This window comes from Amblyraja radiata, chromosome 15 (genome assembly GCF_010909765.2).
Source record: "Amblyraja radiata isolate CabotCenter1 chromosome 15, sAmbRad1.1.pri, whole genome shotgun sequence".
Taxonomy (NCBI): domain Eukaryota; kingdom Metazoa; phylum Chordata; class Chondrichthyes; order Rajiformes; family Rajidae; genus Amblyraja; species Amblyraja radiata.
The window spans coordinates 37,399,551-37,417,537 of NC_045970.1; the positions used below are offsets into that span (position 1 = coordinate 37,399,551).

At 41.8% G+C, this 17,987-nt stretch overlaps 1 protein-coding gene across 2 annotated transcripts in view; it reads right to left on the reverse strand.

Annotated features, from left to right (window-relative positions):
• Nucleotides 1–17,987, reverse strand: part of cnnm1 (cyclin and CBS domain divalent metal cation transport mediator 1) — a 57,014-nt gene that overhangs the window by 30,191 nt on the left and 8,836 nt on the right. For both annotated transcript variants that reach the window (XR_004414187.1, XM_033034067.1), the window contains exon 2: nucleotides 4,853–4,996. Coding sequence is in view for 1 of the 2 variants with exons in the window: in XM_033034067.1 (XP_032889958.1) it covers nucleotides 4,853–4,996 (144 nt within the window). In the remaining variant the exon portion in view is untranslated. The remainder of the gene's footprint in view (nucleotides 1–4,852; nucleotides 4,997–17,987) is intronic.

A 17,987-nucleotide genomic window follows, 5' to 3' on the forward strand; every position in this document is an offset into this window, starting at 1 on the left:
GAACTATTGGGATTTTATTTCAGATGGTGTAATATTAACCTTTTTTAAACACAGCTGTTAAAATGTAATGTCAAAAGTAATTACATATTGAAGAGCTGTGTTTTGCTTTGATTTGACATCAGGAAGTTTTATGTGAAATCATAACTGATTTCCAACCACTAATGTTAGGTAGATTAAGAAGGATGCACATTATAAATAGAGGCATAGAGTCTCAGAGCTTGGAAACAGGCCCTTCGACCTAACTTGCCCATCTACATTAGTCCCACCAATCTGCTTTTGACCTATATCCATCTAAACCTACCCTCTGCATGTGCCTGTCTAAATGTTTCTTAAAGGTTGCGATAGTACTTACGACCACATATGGAAAAGAAAACATCAAGCAAAGGAGCAAGAGACCAGAAGATATTCTCCAATGCCAAGTCTTGAAGCCAGGCATCTTTTCCAAACCCCAAAAATGTCCAGCCAAAATGGCACGCGAGTAGCAAAAAGTCAAAAGTGCTAGCTGAAAGTGAGTGGAAAAATCTGAGCAGAATACATGGATATGGCACTTCAAGTGCTTTGCAAGGTCACAGGTTGAAGGCTAAATATCCTAAAACTGCCAGCAGACAGTAGAGGAGAATGATGGCCAATTGATCACTCCAGATATTTTGACAAGGTGATTTACTGGCAAGCAAAGAGTTTCCAATGTATGTGAAAGAAAGTTGACAGTAGGCATTCATTTAGTTCATATCATTAGAAAGATTTTGCATTTTGATAAATGTTAATGAATATGTTCTTCCTTTGAACCAAGTTATTAATAATAAATAACTCAATGAAATTGCTTTGTCGATTACATAAAACCACTATTGTGATGCTGAAAGTTTTATAACCTGTGAATTTATCTGTACGTTCCATCATCATAAATAAATATCATATGTGTTCTGTCAAATGTTGATGTGGCCTCCAATCTGTGCTTGCCACACTACATCCATGGATGCAGTTGGCCAAGGGACATGTTAAGGAAATGCTGCGAATGGTAATTGGACTCCTCTTCACAGATGCGTTGGATCTAATAAGAATGATGTAGCTCCTATGTGATCCACGTACCTCCAATGTGAGAAGACATTGTCTCCTCCAAATCTTTTCCTTCTACAGTCAGCAGCCTTGATAAAAGGTAGCTCTGAAGATGATGAGCTGGATCGCAGCGTAGCAGTGGAACCTGAAGAAAATATGGTTGTGGAAGATGATGATGAAGATATTGCATGAAGATTCTGAATCAATATACTCAAAAACATCCAATAGAGAAGTGTCACGTGTTCAGTACTACATGACCCAAATACATCCAAGTAGGGCCAGGATTTAAGCAGCAGCATGGAAGGCAAGGCAGTAGAGAGCTAAGAGTTTCTGGAATCCTAATGGGGCTTTTTCACGGGGCGACTTGACGCAAGAGTTAACCAGAGTTTAACATCGTGGGAACCTCGTGCGATAACAGTACGGCATTCGTGGACCACCGTGGACCACCGTGGCGCTAACGGCAGGTAATCGTGTAACTTGGTGACTCGGGAGAAAATTCAAGCAAGTTTGAATTTCTCCAAGAGTGACTTGTACACTTGTGGTTGAGCATTGCAACATTATATGAACGTAGTGGCCAGTGCGATATCCGTGCGATATCCGTAATAACTCTTGCGGTTACCGTGGGAACTCCTGCGAACGGTGAACCCGGAAGCTGGACAGAGGGGACAGAAGGTGAGTAAAAATTGTCTTCTGTGGGATTGAATTTAAAAAATAAAGATTTGCATCCGCATATGGACATCAATTATTCATGAGTTATGTTAATGAGATTCAAGAATCTTTAAAAGGGACTTTACTGAAAGGTCCCGCATTTTTAGGGTCTGTGAGAAATTTTTCACATGTACTTCTTTGAGAGATACAGCTCGGAGTCCTCGCCAACTAGCGATAGATGCCTTTCCGAAGCAGGGACCGGAACGCTACCAATCAATGTTCTCCAGAGACCCGTGTAAGGAGTGAACTGCACATGCTGGTTTAAATCGAAGACAGACACAAAAAACTGGAGTAACTCAGCGAGTCAAGCAGCATCTCTGGAGAAAAATAGGTGATGTTTCGGGACGAGACACATCTTCAGACTCAATTCCGATTAGGATGTCTGAAGAAGGGTTCCGATTCGAATCCCCCCCCAACTCCCACCTACACACACAAATGCTGGAGAAACTCAGCGGGAGCAGCAGCATCTATGGAACGAAGGAAATAGGCAATGTTTCGGCCCGAAAAGTTGCCTATTTCTTGTGCATGTGTCGGAAGGAACAGCAGATGCCGGTTTAAAGAGAATGCTGGAGTAACTCGACGGCAGGCAGCATCTCTGGGGAGAAGGAATGGGTGACATTTCGGGTCGAGACCCTTCTGATATGCTGCTTGTCCCGCTGAGCTACATGTTGTGTCTATCTTCGTTTTAATCCAGCATCTGGAGTTCCTTCCTGGCCGAACCCGATTGAAAGATGAGAGGCTGGGCGATAGAGCACTGAGTGTGACAAGGATCAGGCTTCAGTAAGCAAAGTAAAGAGAGGTGGCAACGTTATGGAAATGAAGCGGGTAATCCGAGTGATGGCGAGACGGTATCCTCTAATGTGTCGGGAAGAACTGTAGATGTTGGTTTGCGCCGATGATAGACACAGTAATACTGGAGACAGACATAAAATACTGGACAGGCAGCATCTGGATAAATGGAATGGGTGACGTTTCGGGACGAGACTCTGAAGAAGGGTCTCCTGAGATGCTGCCCGTCCCGCTGTGTTACTCCAGCATTTCGTGTCTATCTTCCGCATGCTCTGTGATGGTCATCTCGGAGTCAAGTGGCAACTCTGGTCTGTAGACACGAGGAACTGCAGATGCAGGAATCACGAGCAAAACACAGAGCGTTGGACGAGCCTGACCCTTTGAGTTCCTCCATCACTTTGTGTTGAAGTCAGGTCTGGACATTGCTTGGCTCAGTCTCAGGCGCCGGCTAACTAGGAAGGTCGAGTCAAAGTCCAGCACTAACACTCAAGAAATAACGTTTGCGGCCTGATGTTCCCAATATTTAATTGAAATCATCAATAAAGTAAATAAATAGATACCGGTCTAATCAGTATCTACGGGATTGGACAGGCTAGATGCAGGAAGAATGTTCCCGATGTTGGGGGAGTCCAGAACCAGGGTCCCAGTTTTACAGTCTTCATTTACTGGCGGCGGGTGTCTGTCACTGAAACAGGCAGGTGAGATTTCACATCCACCTTGTGTGTGCCTCTCGCTCTCTCCCTCTCCCTCCCTCCCTCCCTCCCTCCCTCTTACACAGGCTGAGAGACTCTGCCTCTGTGAGTGTACGTCTCTTTCTCCCCCTCTCCCACACACAGTAAGACCGAGGTACTGTGCTCAGTCCATCTGTGTCTCCCACATACACAGTAAAACATGTCTCCAAATGAGCCAATTCAACCAAGGGAGGATATTTATAGTGTGTGAAAAAAAAGTGACATCATTTGTGCCATGTGATGATTTAACAACACTTCACAATGTTCATTCAAGATTTAACGGGAAAGCTCGGGAGACGGACAAGTCACTCGCACAAATAACAGAAATGCCGAGTAGCGTGGGAACTCTTTATCTACCCCCCATTATATCGTGTGATATCGTGCTAGACCACGACCACTTCACTCTGGTTACATCTTGCGTCAAGTCGCCCCGTGAAAAAGCCGCATAAGAAATGACAGCCAGAATCGCTTGCATATTCAGAAGAACACACGGGAATTCTGAAGTTGAAGTCAATGACAAGCATGGAACAATTAAGCAAAGGTGTGGATGGATTCTCCTTGGATTTGCTGCTGTCATTTACTGTGTCAAAATTTCACACGTCTCGGCAAGTTGCTCCACAATTTTCCGGGCCTCCTTTACTTCTGCTGTCTTCAAATTCGGCTAAGCGACAATGTAAAAATCAAAATTCCAACAACACCATCAGATTGACGAATCTTGCAAACGTGGATTGCCATCAGAAAACATGAATACATCCCTTGGATGTTTGAGCAGGGACTAACTGTACTCTCAGATTTTCTAAAATTAGCTGATGTATTAAAAAATATTCTGGACTCTTATTATACCACCTACTCTGCCCTCGTCCTCCATCTTGTCTCCAAATTTTTTTAAATTAGGAAAAATGTATATTGTAGATTTACACTCAGTGATTATACATTTTAATGTATCCACAGATTTTATGATGACTCACCATACTTAGAAAAATGCTGTTGATATAACCCAATACGAGTTGAACACCAATTGATAAAGATGTCCCTTACACCACTAACTGATGAGTGATGGTGACAGATCAATCACGCATGATGATTGTAGAGCTATATGTGCCATAATCTGGGTCAAAACCAAGACCCCACCCTATATTTCATTAATTAACTTAAATGCACTAAACAATCAACACTTGGGGAAATAAAAGAGGTGCACTACAAAAATCCCCTGCAAAAGAAGCATCAATTTCCTAACAACAATGATGCATCTCAGATGCAATGGGCAGGTTCAGCCTCATTAGGTACATTTATAATGCCATTCAAAAGTGTGTGGAAAATATAAGAAGTCACGTTGCCAACATTGCAACAATAATATCTTGAAGTTGGACTGCGGCTCATTGAGTAGGAAGGTGAAAGGTTTTAGTCAAGATCTACACCTATTGAATTCATTAAAAAATAGCTGAAAGGAAAATTGCAGTCTGGCAGCACCACAGAAGAAAAATAGTGTTATTTCATTAAATGCACTGCAAATATTAACAAAGTAAGCTGTTCAATCATTCCAGAAGACAGTGACAAGAAGCAGTACATACTGTATATGTCTGTTTCATCCAGGATCTCTGATTTTATTAGTTCTTCAATTATATCTTCCAATGTGACAATACCCAGCACTTCATAGAAAGGATCGCCTATTCCCTCATTGTTGACTTTCTGTACAATTGCCAGATGAGATTTACCTGAAGATAAACACAGAGAAGAGGACCCATCATAACTTCAGCAACGATAAACAACAAGCAATAAATGAGACAGATAGCTCAGTTATATAGTTCTAATAAAGTTCAGATTTGGGATTTAGGGTATCTACTGTTAATGGAATCAGTCATCAGCATCACTTCTGCTCCATCTTAATTTTAGTTTAGTTTAGTTCAAGTTTTTTAGTTTAAAGATACAGGCCCTTCGGCCCACTGAGTCCGTGCCGACCAGCGACCACCCCGTACATTAATACTATCCTACACACACTAGGGAGAATTTACAATTTTACCAAAGACAATTAACATAAACCTGTACTCTTTAGAGCGTGGGAGCAAACCGGAGTACCCGGAGAAAGCCCATGCTGGTCACGGGGAGAACATACAAACTCTTTACAGACAGCACTCACGGCCAGGATCAAACCCGTATCTCTGACGCTGTAAGGCAGCAACTCCACCGCTGTGCCACAGTGCTGCCCCCTTAATGTTGTAGCTATTTCAATATCATTCTCATTCAGTAATCCTTTCTAACCTACTACCACATTGGAGTTAAAACTTCCTTCAGTAATCATATAGAAAAGCATTAAAAAGCATTTCAACTGTGTGAAGAAGCTCCCTTCCTTTCCATGTTTTACCTGAAGACACTGTCTTGGTATCTGCTGTTGCATTAATGGTGAAACTGTCAGCATTGTCACTATTCATTGTAAAACTTTCAGCACCTTCGGATACCCTGGCATGCAGTTAAACACAGAATTCCAGCAGTCGTACTGTGTTAAGTTGCTCCTCCGTCATCTGAATTTTTCATAAAATCTTCAGACACAGTCAGCATAGAACTGTTGATTTGATGTGCATTTTAATTTCCCTATAGTTTTTGTGATATAACAACCACTGAAAATGTTCGAGACGCTAATGGGTATCAATTATATACAATCAGATTGTTCCATTTGCCCTGAAAAAAAATCTCTGTAGTATCATACAGGATAAAATTTGAAAATTCCATGGTAGGACAGTGATGAAGATATTTTAAAGTTTGAGATAATCTAAGTTTTAGCTTTGTGTCATGATGTTATCCTCGTCTTAATTTAGATTTCTGCCAAATATTTGAGCTTTCAAAATAATCAGTACATTTTACTTAGTGGTTTGCTAGATATGAGAACTGCTCCAAATTAATTGTGGTTCAGTCGGCTTGATGACACTACAGTTGCTGAATTCCATAGCTGCCCAACAGAAGGCACCAAATTACAATTTATCTCTGAAAACAAAATTCCACTGCACAGACCTCACATTAAGGTCAGAATTTCTTTCAAACAACAAGATACTGTATAAGCAATGCTGAAGGAGATTTATTTGTACTGCATTGCAAATTCTGTTGAAGTATACATTTTCTGTCCAGAAGTGAGCAATATTTTTGATGTAAACATTTTGAATGGAAAGTACTAATATAAATATTTATTCCATGAAAGTTAGTATAGAAATGCAAAAACCCTCTATTTGCATGCAATGCTATGCTTCCGGGGCTCCCTATATTGACCAGTGCACAGTGGCATTGCAAATACGGTCTACCTTCATTATTACAAACCTCTTTATAACAGATTCTGGTTATAGTGGACAAAATCTGTTGTAACCGAGGTGTCTGTTCGCATTGGGAATAAAGAAGCAAGTGCATTTTCATTAAAGTTCAGTGTAGATTCTACATTGTGTCTTGTTCAGTGTATGTTTATTGGCTGTTTTTCCAAAACTGTACATATTTACTCCTCCTAGTTATAGCGAACAATCAGCAATAACTTTCACCATTGCCCTCCCCTAACAAGGTTTATCTGTATTGCAGCTGCCTCCCTGCTCCAGAGACCCAAGTTCAACCCTGATCTCCAGTTTGTGTGTGAAGTTTGCAGTCTCTCCGAGACCACATGTCTCACCTCACCATTCCCACCACCTCTCCCCAAATGCTCTGGGCTTCCTCCCACATCATAATGACATGTAGCTGACATTGGCTGTTGTACCTTACCCCTGGTGTAGGTGGTGTTCGGAGAATCAGGGGCTGTAAGTGGACATGTGTAAGAGGACGTGGAAATAATTGGGAGATTGGATAACTCTAGGAGCTGGCACATTCAAATGGCCTTCTATGTCATATGGTAATATAATAATAATAATAATAATAATAATAATAAATTTTATTTATGGGCGCCTTTCAAGAGTCTCAAGGACACCTTACAAAAATTTAGCAAGTAGAGGAAAAACATGTAAGCGGAATGAAATAAATAGTAGAGACATGACTAGTACACAAATTAAAGACAGAATTCAATTCAAAACACAATATGAGGCAATTCAAGCACAGATGAAAAGGGAGGGGGACGTGGGGCTAAGGATAGGCAGAGGTGAAGAGATGGGTCTTGAGGCGGGACTGGAAGATGGTGAGGGACACGGAATTGCGGATCGGTTGGGGGAGGGAGTTCCAGAGCCTGGGAGCTGCCCTGGAGAAGGCTCTGTCCCCAAAACTGCGGAGGTTGGATTTGTGGATGGAGAGGAGACCGGCTGATGTGGATCTGAGGGACCGTGAGGGTTGGTAGGGGGAGAGGAGATCAGTGAGATATGGGGGGGCCAGATGGTGGAGGGCTTTGTAGGTGAGGACCAGGATTTTGTAGGTGATCCGGTGGGAGATGGGAAGCCAGTTAAGTTGTTTGAGGACTGGAGTGATGTGATGCCAGGATTTGGTGTGGATGATGAGTCGGGCGGCTGCGTTCTGGACCAGTTGGAGTCGGTTGATGTAGGTGGAGCTGATGCCAAGGAGAAGTGAGTTGCAGTAGTCCAGTCGGGAGGAGATGAAGGCATGGATGAGTCTTTCAGCAGCGGGAGGAGTGAGAGAGGGTTTGATTTTGGCGATGTTGCGGAGGTGAAAGAAGGAGGTTTTAATGACATGGCGGATGTGAGGCTCAAGGGAGAGGGTGGAATCAAAGATCACGCCAAGGTTGCGGGCCTGGGGAGATGGGGAGGCAGTGGTGCCGTCGATGGTGAGAGTGGGGTTATTGATTTTGCTGAGTGTGGATTTGGAGCCTATGAGGAGGAATTCTCATAGGTATGGTATGAAGTAGCTTAGCCCTGTTCAATCAATTTTACAATCTCTTTTTAAACAACATCCCTATCCTGTGGGTCAACATTGTGCTGTTTTGCAGAGTTTCTTTGCAAATAATAAAGGTTTACTTTTTATCCAGTTTCTCTTTATAGTTCCTTCCTGCCCATTGTATTGAATTGAAATACACATCAAATTGAAACATTTGGGCAGGCACATGGATAGGATACGTATAGATTAACTATATTAGCCTACCTTTACTATATCTATCACCACGCATATTATTGTTCAAAAGGGAACTGCAGATGCTGGAATATCGAAGGTACACAAAATTGCTGGAGGAACTCAGCGGGTGCAGCAGCATCTATGGAGCTGCTGCACCCGCTGAGTTCCTCCAGCAATTTTGTGTACCACGCATGTTATGCCTGCTGCACATTCCATTATGTAGTCCAGTCCGGATCTTCATCCCTACCCCGGACTACTGATAACGGTACTTCACCATCTCACGGTCAGACTTGATGCTGACTACGGAGACGATAGCATCCTCAGCTTGTGTTACAATAAAGGACTATGAATTGTTACTCCTGTGTATGGGTCTAATTACACAGCAATACGATTAGAGGAATATGGGTCAAATGCAGCAGGTCCATCTTGGTCCCCTAATTTGAGGAAGGACATTCTTGCTATTGTGGGAGTGTAGCGTAGGTTTACAAGGTTAATTCCCGGGATGGTGGGACTGTCATATGCTGAGAGAATGGAGCGGCTGGGCTTGTACACTCTGGAGTTTAGAAGGATCAGAGGGTATCTTATTGAAACATATAAGATTGTTAAGGGTTTGGACATGCTAGAGGCAGGAAACATGTTGCCGATGTTGGGGGAGTCCAGGACCAGGGGCCACCGTTTAAGAATAAGGGGTAAGCCATTTAGAACAGAGATGAGGAAACACTTTTTCACACAGAGAGTTGTGAGTCTGTGGAATTCCCTGCCTCAGAGGGCGGTGGAGGCCAGTTCTCTGGATACTTTCAAGAGAGAGCTAGACACGGCTCTTAAAGATGGCGGAGTCAAGGGATATGGGGAGAAGGCAGGAACGGGGTACTGATTGGGGATGATCAGTCATGATCGCATTGAATGGTGGTGTTGGCTCGAAGGGCCGAATGGCCTACTCCTGCACCTATTGTCTATTGTCTGTTCCCTTTTTCCAAACTTGAGAACATTCAGATAATCATCTGCCTTCCTGTTCTTGCCACCAAAGTGGATAATCACCTCACATTTATCCAAATTAAACTGCATCTGCCATGCCGTTGCCCACTCACCCAACCTGTCCAAGTCACCCTGCATCCTCATAGCATCCTCCTCACAGTTCAAACTACCTACCCAGCTTTGTGTCATCTGCAAATTTGCTAATGTTACTTTTAATCCCTTCATCTAAACAATCAATAAATATTGTAAATAGCTCCGGTCCCAGCACCGAGCCTTGCGGTACCCCACTAGTCACTGCCTGCCATTCTGAAAGGGACCCGTTAATCCCTAGTCTTTGTTTCCTGTCTGACAACCAATTTTCTATCCATGTCAGCTCCCTACCCCAAATACCATGTGCTCTAATTTTGCCCATTAATCTCCGATGTGGGACCTTATCAAAGGCTTTCAGAAAGTCCAGGTACACTACATCCACTGGCTCTCCCTTGTCCATCTTTCTGGTTACATCCTCCAAAAAATTCCTGACCTGTTCCTCCAGCAGCTCTCCTTTTTTTGCACTTTCTCTCTCCCTCCCATCTTTCCGGTATTGGCTAGTAAACTGACCATGACAAGGAAATATAATTTAGCTATGTTACTCAATTTCTTACTTTAAGTTGGAGTTGGTTTATTTTCTTCTCTTCGATTTTCCACCACTTGTCTCATACATTTACTCAGTTGGTCCTCTCAGCACCTTACCCATTTAATATTGTTTATTTAACTAACGTAAATTGCCTATTGCATAGAATTCCTTATGTCATTTGATATTCTGCTTTCAGTTTAAGTAAAGCTGGATGCATCTTTTCCATTTATTCAAAATGTATTAAAAAAGTTGTTAATTTTTCCTTCTTCAAGCGTTATTCAGACCATTCCTCAATAACAATATCAACTGTACTGCCTAAAAAAAGTGCTGGAGTAACTCAGAGGGTAAGGCAACATTTCAGGTCAGGACCCTTCTTCAGACTATTCTACTGTTTGTGTCATAAATTTTCCGTTTCTAAAATTGCTTATCCCCATTTGGATGCATTTTTGGATCGTTGTTACTCTTTAATAAATATTGTTACTCTTTAATAAATATTGTTACTTTTTAATAAATATTTCCTCCAAAATCACTTCTCGTGCTTGTAAACCCCATCTTTCTTCAGTTATTCCACTTTACTCAACACTCTGATTTGGGTTTGAACTGTTGAGTTTAATCCAGGGAAATTCTACAACAGCACGGGTTGGTAACCAGAAGATACAGATCGCGGCCTTGTCGGCTTCGGAAGCCGCGGCCTCCAGTACGGAGGCGGCCGTTCCAGGGTTCCCAGGCCGCTGTGAGGATTCTCCTGACGCCGGAGCAACATCACCCGGCGAGAACGGCCAGGAACATCGGGCCTCCGTAGAGGCAACTGTGGAGGCCTCAATAGGTCCGACTATAGGTGAACTGGGGTTGGGGACTGGACTTTGTGCCTTCCCTCATGGTGGGAGCCATTGTGGGGGGATGTTCTTTGTGTTTAAGACTCTCATTGGTGTTATGTCTGTATTCTTTTTTTGTGTGCTGCAAAACGGCACAAAGCATTTCACTTCACTACACCTGTGAATGTGACTAATAAAAAAAAATGCCTTTGATATTATAATTGATAAAAGAAACTGAGGCAACATAAAGAAAATATTTTCAAACCTAACAAGTTGCTGCAATCTGAAATGCATCATCTTAAGGGGTGGGGGAATGGATTCAATGGTAGCTTTCAGAGGAGAGAATCAAGTAAGTAGATTACAAAAACAGGCCATTTGATGAACCCAGGTTAGGTAATGCTCATGCTCTACTTTAAAAAAAACACATTTCAGGCAAGAGAATTGTAGATGCAGCCCAGACCATCACAAAAAACAACCTCCCTTCAAAAGACTCCATAAACAACACGCTGACTCGGCGAGGCCACGAGCATAATCAAAGACGAGTCTCACCCCGGTCACTCCCTCTTCTCCCCTCTCCCCTCTCCCATCAGGCAAAAGGTACAGAAGTGTGAAACCAAATACCTCCAGATTCAGAGATGGGGTTTTTTCCCAGCTGTTATCAGGCAACTGAACCATCCTACCAACAACTGGCGAGCAGTCATGAGTTACCATCTACCTCATTGAAGACAGTCAGACTATCTTTAATTGGACTTTAAAGGACTTTATCTTGCACTAATCGTTATTCACTTTATCATGTATCTGTACACTGTGGACAGTTTGATTGGAACCATGTAAGGTATTTCTACTGATTGGTTAGCACGCAATAAAAAGCTTTTCACTGTACCTCAGTACATGTGACAATAAATTAAACTAAACTTCCAAAAATAAAGAATTATTGCAGGAATTTTAATGTTTGTTGCATTGTAAGGACATAAGAACTAGGACAAGAGAGCAATGGAAAATTAAATCCTCACGAGGAGAGTTTGATAGAATAAGCAAACTGTATGAAAGGCTGAAGTATTTATCACCGAGTTAAATACCTGCTACGGTTAACATCAACAGAAACAGATTGAGAAAGGTATCAGATAAGTTGATACTTATCTGATGAGGCCTAGCAATATCAGCAAGTAATGAGTCTCTGATGCTGGACGGCAGCAACTTTACTGCTGTGCCACTGTGCCTCCTTACATCAGCAAGCCACAGATTTTAATCAAAAGAACATCCCTAGTGCCTTGCCATTATCTATATTAAGAATACGCCCACCACACAGAAAACAACAAATTTTAGATTGTAGGTTTTAATTCAAAAGCGATGACCAGTTATTATGAATGGAATAAACCTGTCGACTGAAAATACTGTCTGAAACAAGGAATTTGTTAAAGATGCAACAGAAAGGCCTCTGGGATCTTACCAGCCTCAAATAACATGGGGTGGGAGGAAAGGGGGCTTCTAAATAGCAACCGAACAGAAAATAAAGCAATGTGACCACTTATGCATAAAGTGCAAATCAAACATTTCTCTGCCACTGAGACCAAAGGATCATTTCATCGTATTCAATTCTTGATACTTCACATCATTGAAATGAAGTTGAAATGGATACATAGTAACTTGCAAACCTCAACATCATTCATAGATATATTTTTTTATCCATGCCGAAGAAGCAGAAACAATCTTTAAAAGCGTCAAATGAAATAGGTTTAATTAAATTGAACATTTGCAGAACTCAGAGAGGACTCAAAGACGACAGATGTGAACCGCACAGCTGTACAGTCATCACCAGAGGAATAGTCACCTCGTAAAAGTTTTGTTTTATGCATTGCATCAAAGTGGATATTGCTTGGACAGCTACTGAAAACTGTTCATTCAAGTAGTTATAATTCAGACCCTCTCTGTAGAATTAAAGCTTGCAATCCGAAATTTGACCTGAACAGAATAGCATCTGCAAGGCTAACATAGGTTTGTATGGGCTAACCAATCAGATCCTGCTGATCATTATGAATGGGATTGTTAATACACTTGAGGAAAATGTATTAACTGCAGATGCTGGTTTATACCAAAGATAGACACAAAATGCTGGAGTAACTCAGCAGGTCAGGCAGCATCCCTGGAGACCATGGGTAAGTGACGTTTCGGGTCACAACCCTTCTTCATACTCACAGTTCTGACCCAAAACTCTACCTACCAGTGGTCTCCAGGGATTCTGCCTGACCCGCCGAGTTATTCGTGCATTTTGTGTCTATCTTCGATGTAAATGCATGTTTATTTAAGGAAAAACTCTTACAAAGACTCAAACAAGAAATTAATCTCACTCAGTTCATCGACCATTTCAAAACTTCTAAATCTTGCTACGAGCAGTATTTTCCAGAATTTATTTTCATTCTCTCCTTGATGATCTGTTATGTGATGAACCACAAAGAAGCTTCTTCTGTTTCCTCTTCTCTTATAGCAACTCAATTCCCAAGAGAAACGTTGCGCTTTCATACAACATCTGCAACTTGGTTCAATACACCAGAGGAAATCAGTCTTTACTATTAAATATGGCACAGAGTATTAATCATTATCACTCAAGGTGCAACAGTGCAATCTTTTGATAAGATAACTTAAAAGTTTGATGAAAGGATTGCAGTAGATATTATTAATTTCAAGTAATGAACAGTTATGATCCACAAAGGATAGTTCTGGGATCACTGCCTTTTTGATAGATGAAAAGATACAAGTGTGCCGTTTGAAATCACAACATTTTTAGTTGATACTAAATTTTGGGGCACAAGGAGAATAGTTAATTTTAAAAAAATTGTTTTTAAAGAAATAGTTAAATTAAAATTTAAATAAAAGAGAATAGTAAGAGCCCACTGAATGCAAAATAAACAAAAAAAAGGTTCACAGAAAGAACAAGGAAAGACAATGTAAATTAAATGACAGAGTTGTAAAGGTATCACAGAAACAAAATTATATAGTTGTACATATTGTTATACAAGTTGTATAGAGTTGTACAAGGATACTTTAAGTACATAGTTAGGAGGCCCATGCAGCCCATGACTACATACATCTTTAATCTGACTTTACTGGGCTTTTATCTTGCACTAAAAGTTATTCCCTTTATCCTGTATCTGTACACTGTGCACGGCTCAATTGTAATCTTGTATAGTCGTTCCTCTGACTGGATAGTACGCGACAAAAAAGCTTTTCTTGTACTCGGTAAACGTGATGATAAATTAAACTATACTAAACTAAATAGAAGCACAGAGTAAAGAGCGGGATGGTCACTTTGAACTTCATTAAAGCAATAGACAATAGGTGCAGGAGTAGGCCATTCGGCCCTTCGAACCAGCACCGCCATTCAATGTGATCATGGCTGATCATCCCCAATCAGTACCCTGTTCCTGCCTTCTCCCCATATCCCCTGACTCCGCTATCTTTAAGAGCCCTATCTAGCTCTCTCTTGAAAGGATCCAGAGAACCAGCCTCCACCGCCCTCTGAGGCAGATAATTCCACAGACTCACAACTCTTTGTGAGAAAAAGTGTTTCCTCGTCTCCGTTCTAAATGGCTTACTCCTTATTCTTAAACCGTGGCCCCTGGTTCTGGACTCCCCCAACATCGGGAACATGTTTCCTGCCTCTAGCGTGTCCAAACCCTTAACAATCTTAGTCTGAAGAAGGGTTTCGGCCCGAAACGTCGCCTATTTCCTTCGCTCCATAGATGCTGCTGCACCCGCTGAGTTTCCCCAGCAATTTTGTGTACCTTAACAATCTTATATGTTTCAATAAGATGCCCTCTCATCCTTCTAAACTCCAGAGTGTACAAACCCAGCCGCTCCATTCTCTCAGCATATGACAGTCCCGCCATCCCAGGAATTAACCTTGTAACCTACGCTGCACTCCCTCAATAGCAAGAATGTCCTTCCTCAAATTAGGGGACCAAAACTCTAGCAGAAGGTAACTGGTACTTGGAATGCACTGCCAGGGATGGTGGAGGAGTCAGATATGATTGGGGCATTTAAGAGGCTTTTAGATGGATATATAGGGAATGGAGGGATATGGATCTTGTGCAGGCAGAGAATAGTTTAACTTGGATCATGTCTGGCACAGACACGGACTAAAGGGCTTGTTTCTGACCTGTACTTTTCTGAACTCGGGTACATACCTTAAATGTGTTGTTGGGTAGGTGGTTAAACCAGATATGAAGGCAATATTTCAGAGGCACTTTGACAGTTAATTGAACAGGCAGGGAATAGAGGGATAGGGACCATGTGCAAGCAGATATAATTAGTTTGCATTGGCATCATGGTACTGTTCTTTGTTCTAACATAGAGATCTTGTTTGATCAATATAATTTTATGACTGAAATGTAAGTGGCATTTAAAAGGTTCTGTTTTTGAATGCCATAAATAACATTCCTCAAAATCAGCAGACAGGTTAGATGAAATTAGGCTGCTAATCGGTGGTCGATTTTTTAGTAGCAACCATTCTGAACAGGAACAGTACAGGATGGAGTTCCGGTCATTCAAGATTTTGCCTCTGTCACGAACAGTAAGCAATTCAATGGTCATAACTATCAAGACTTGCAGCGTTCAACCATTCTGTCTTTATGGTGTGCCTCAGCGATTAGTGCTGGGCCCTTTGCTATTCGTAGTTTATATTAATGATTTAGAATTTGCAAGGCATGATTAGTAAGTTTGCAGATGATGCTAAAGTAGGTAGTAATGTAGACAGAGAAGAGGGTTATCAAAAATTACAGCATGATCTTGATCAGCTGGGCAAGTGGGCTCAAGAATGACTAATGAAGTTCAATGCAGATAAGTGTGCAATGTTGCATTTTAGGAAGAAAACCAGGGCAGAACCCTCACAGTGAATGGCAGGGCCCTGGGAGTGTTGTAGCGCAAAGGGATATAATTGCAGTTCCCTGAAAGTGGTGTCACAGGTAGATAAGGTAGTCAACGAGGTTATTGATACATTAGCTTTCATCCATCAGGGTTTTGAGTAACCATATAACAATTACAGCACGAAAACAGGCCATCTCAGCCCTTCTAGTCCGTGCCGAACACTTACTCTCACCTAGTCCCATCTACCTGCACTCAGACCATAACTCTCCATTCCTTTCCCGTCCATATCCCTGTCCAATTTATTTTTAAATTATAAAATCGAACCTGCCTCCACCACTTCCACTGGAAGCTCATTCCACACAGCTACCACTCTCTGAGTAAAGAAGTTCCCACTCATGTTACCCCTAAATTTTTGTCCCTTAATTCTCAAATCATGTCCTCTTGTTTGAATCTTCTCTACTCTCAATGGAAAAAGCTTATCCACGTCAACTCTGTCTATCCCTCTCATAATTTTAAAGACCTCTATCAAGTCCCCCCTTAACCTTCTGCACTCCAAAGATTATAACTTGTTCAATCTTTCTCTGTAACTTAGGTGCTGAAACCCAGGCAACATTCTAGTAAATCTCCTCTGAATATAGTAGCTGGGATGTTCTGTTTCAGTTATACAAGACGTTGGTGAGGCCACATTTGGAGTACAGTAAACCCTTGTTTTTAAAGATCTCTGTATTACAAATTTTGATTATAGGAGAGACCTACCGAACTGCATAACCAGGCCGGACTGCCAACGCTTCCTCAGCCGCGCCTGTCAACGCCAGTTTCCACCACATAGTTTCTGTGCCACGCCAGCCACCACCACTGCCTGTATTGCTGTATTGAGACCTTGCAGCTTTGTGGCTTAGAGCAGGTAAGGCTTTGTTTTAATGTTTCAGCTGAAAAAAGGCACCTCTGTCAGTGCAGTTCTCAGCTTATATTTTATTTTTGGGTCTCTACACATGAAATGTCACATTATACTCAGTTACAGCGGACAATTGTCAATAATGGACACCATTCCCCGCTCTATGGTGCGTAATAGCGAGGGTTTACTGCATTGTGTTCAGTTTTGCACACTGCACTATAGGAAAGATGTAATTAAGCTGGAAAGAGAGTGAAGATTTATGAGGACATTGCTACGACTTGAGGGCCAGAGCAATAAGGAGAGATTGGGCAAACTAGCACTGCATTCCTTGCAATACAGGGGTCTAAGGGGTGATCATACAGACGTGGCTAAATCATGAGGGGAATTGACAGGGTGAATGCACAGAGACTTTTACCCACAGTAGGGGAATCAGTAACCAGAGGATAAAGGTTTAAGGTGAGAGGAGAAAGATTTAATAGGAACCCAAGGGACAACTTTTTCACTCAGAGGATGGTGGGTATATGGAGTGAGCTGCCAGAGGAGGTAGTTGAGGCAGGTACAATAACAGCAATTAAGAGACACTTGGACAAGCACATGGATAGGAAAGGTTTAGAGGGGTAAAGACTAATTGCTAGTTTAGATGGGGCATCCTAATTGGCATGGACGAGTTGGGCTTTAAGGGCCTATTTCCGTGCTGTATGACTATGACTTTCTTCCTATTCCTCAATAGTTAAACATTTACCATACTGCAGTAGGTCTTACTTTTTCTATCCAGTTACATTCTAACTTTGTTATAGAGTAAGAGCACGTAAACAAGATTGTATAAAAATTCTCTCTTCGGTTATATTCCCTCTAGAAATTAGTATATTTTTTCTTGTCTGTTTTTACTTGTTTAAGGAATAGGATCTCTACTGTACACTGTACCTGCTCCTCAGCTGAGTGGCTCTTTATTTGGATAGCTATTAAGATTCAACCACACTGCAGTGGATGTGGGGGTCATGTACAGGCCAGATTCATGATAATCTCTCATCCTGAACAATATCAGCCAACCAGATTCTACACCACATCCCCCACCACAGCTTTATTTAATTACTTGAATTTAAATTCCTCAACTTCATACTGGATTGAAACTCATGTTTCACTTCGGGGAGCACCAGTGCCTTACTGCGCCAGAGACCCAGGTTCGATGCAGACCACGGGTGCTATCTGTACAGAGTTTGCACGTTCTCCCTATGACCGTGTGGGTTTTCACCGGGTGCTCCGATTTCCTCCCAAACTCCAAAGATGTAAAAATGGTAAATTGCCCCTAGTGCATAGGATAGCATTAGTGTGAGGGGTGATAGCTGTTTATCGCTGACTTGGTGGGCTGAAGGGATTGTTTCCATGCTGTATCTCGAAAGTCTAAGTTTCCAGCTCAACAATCCACAGGATTTCACTCTGGTATCTTAACCATAATTCTATGATACCCCATTTCACCTGTTACAGAATGTACATGGGTCTCACAGTACAGAGAAAAACACATT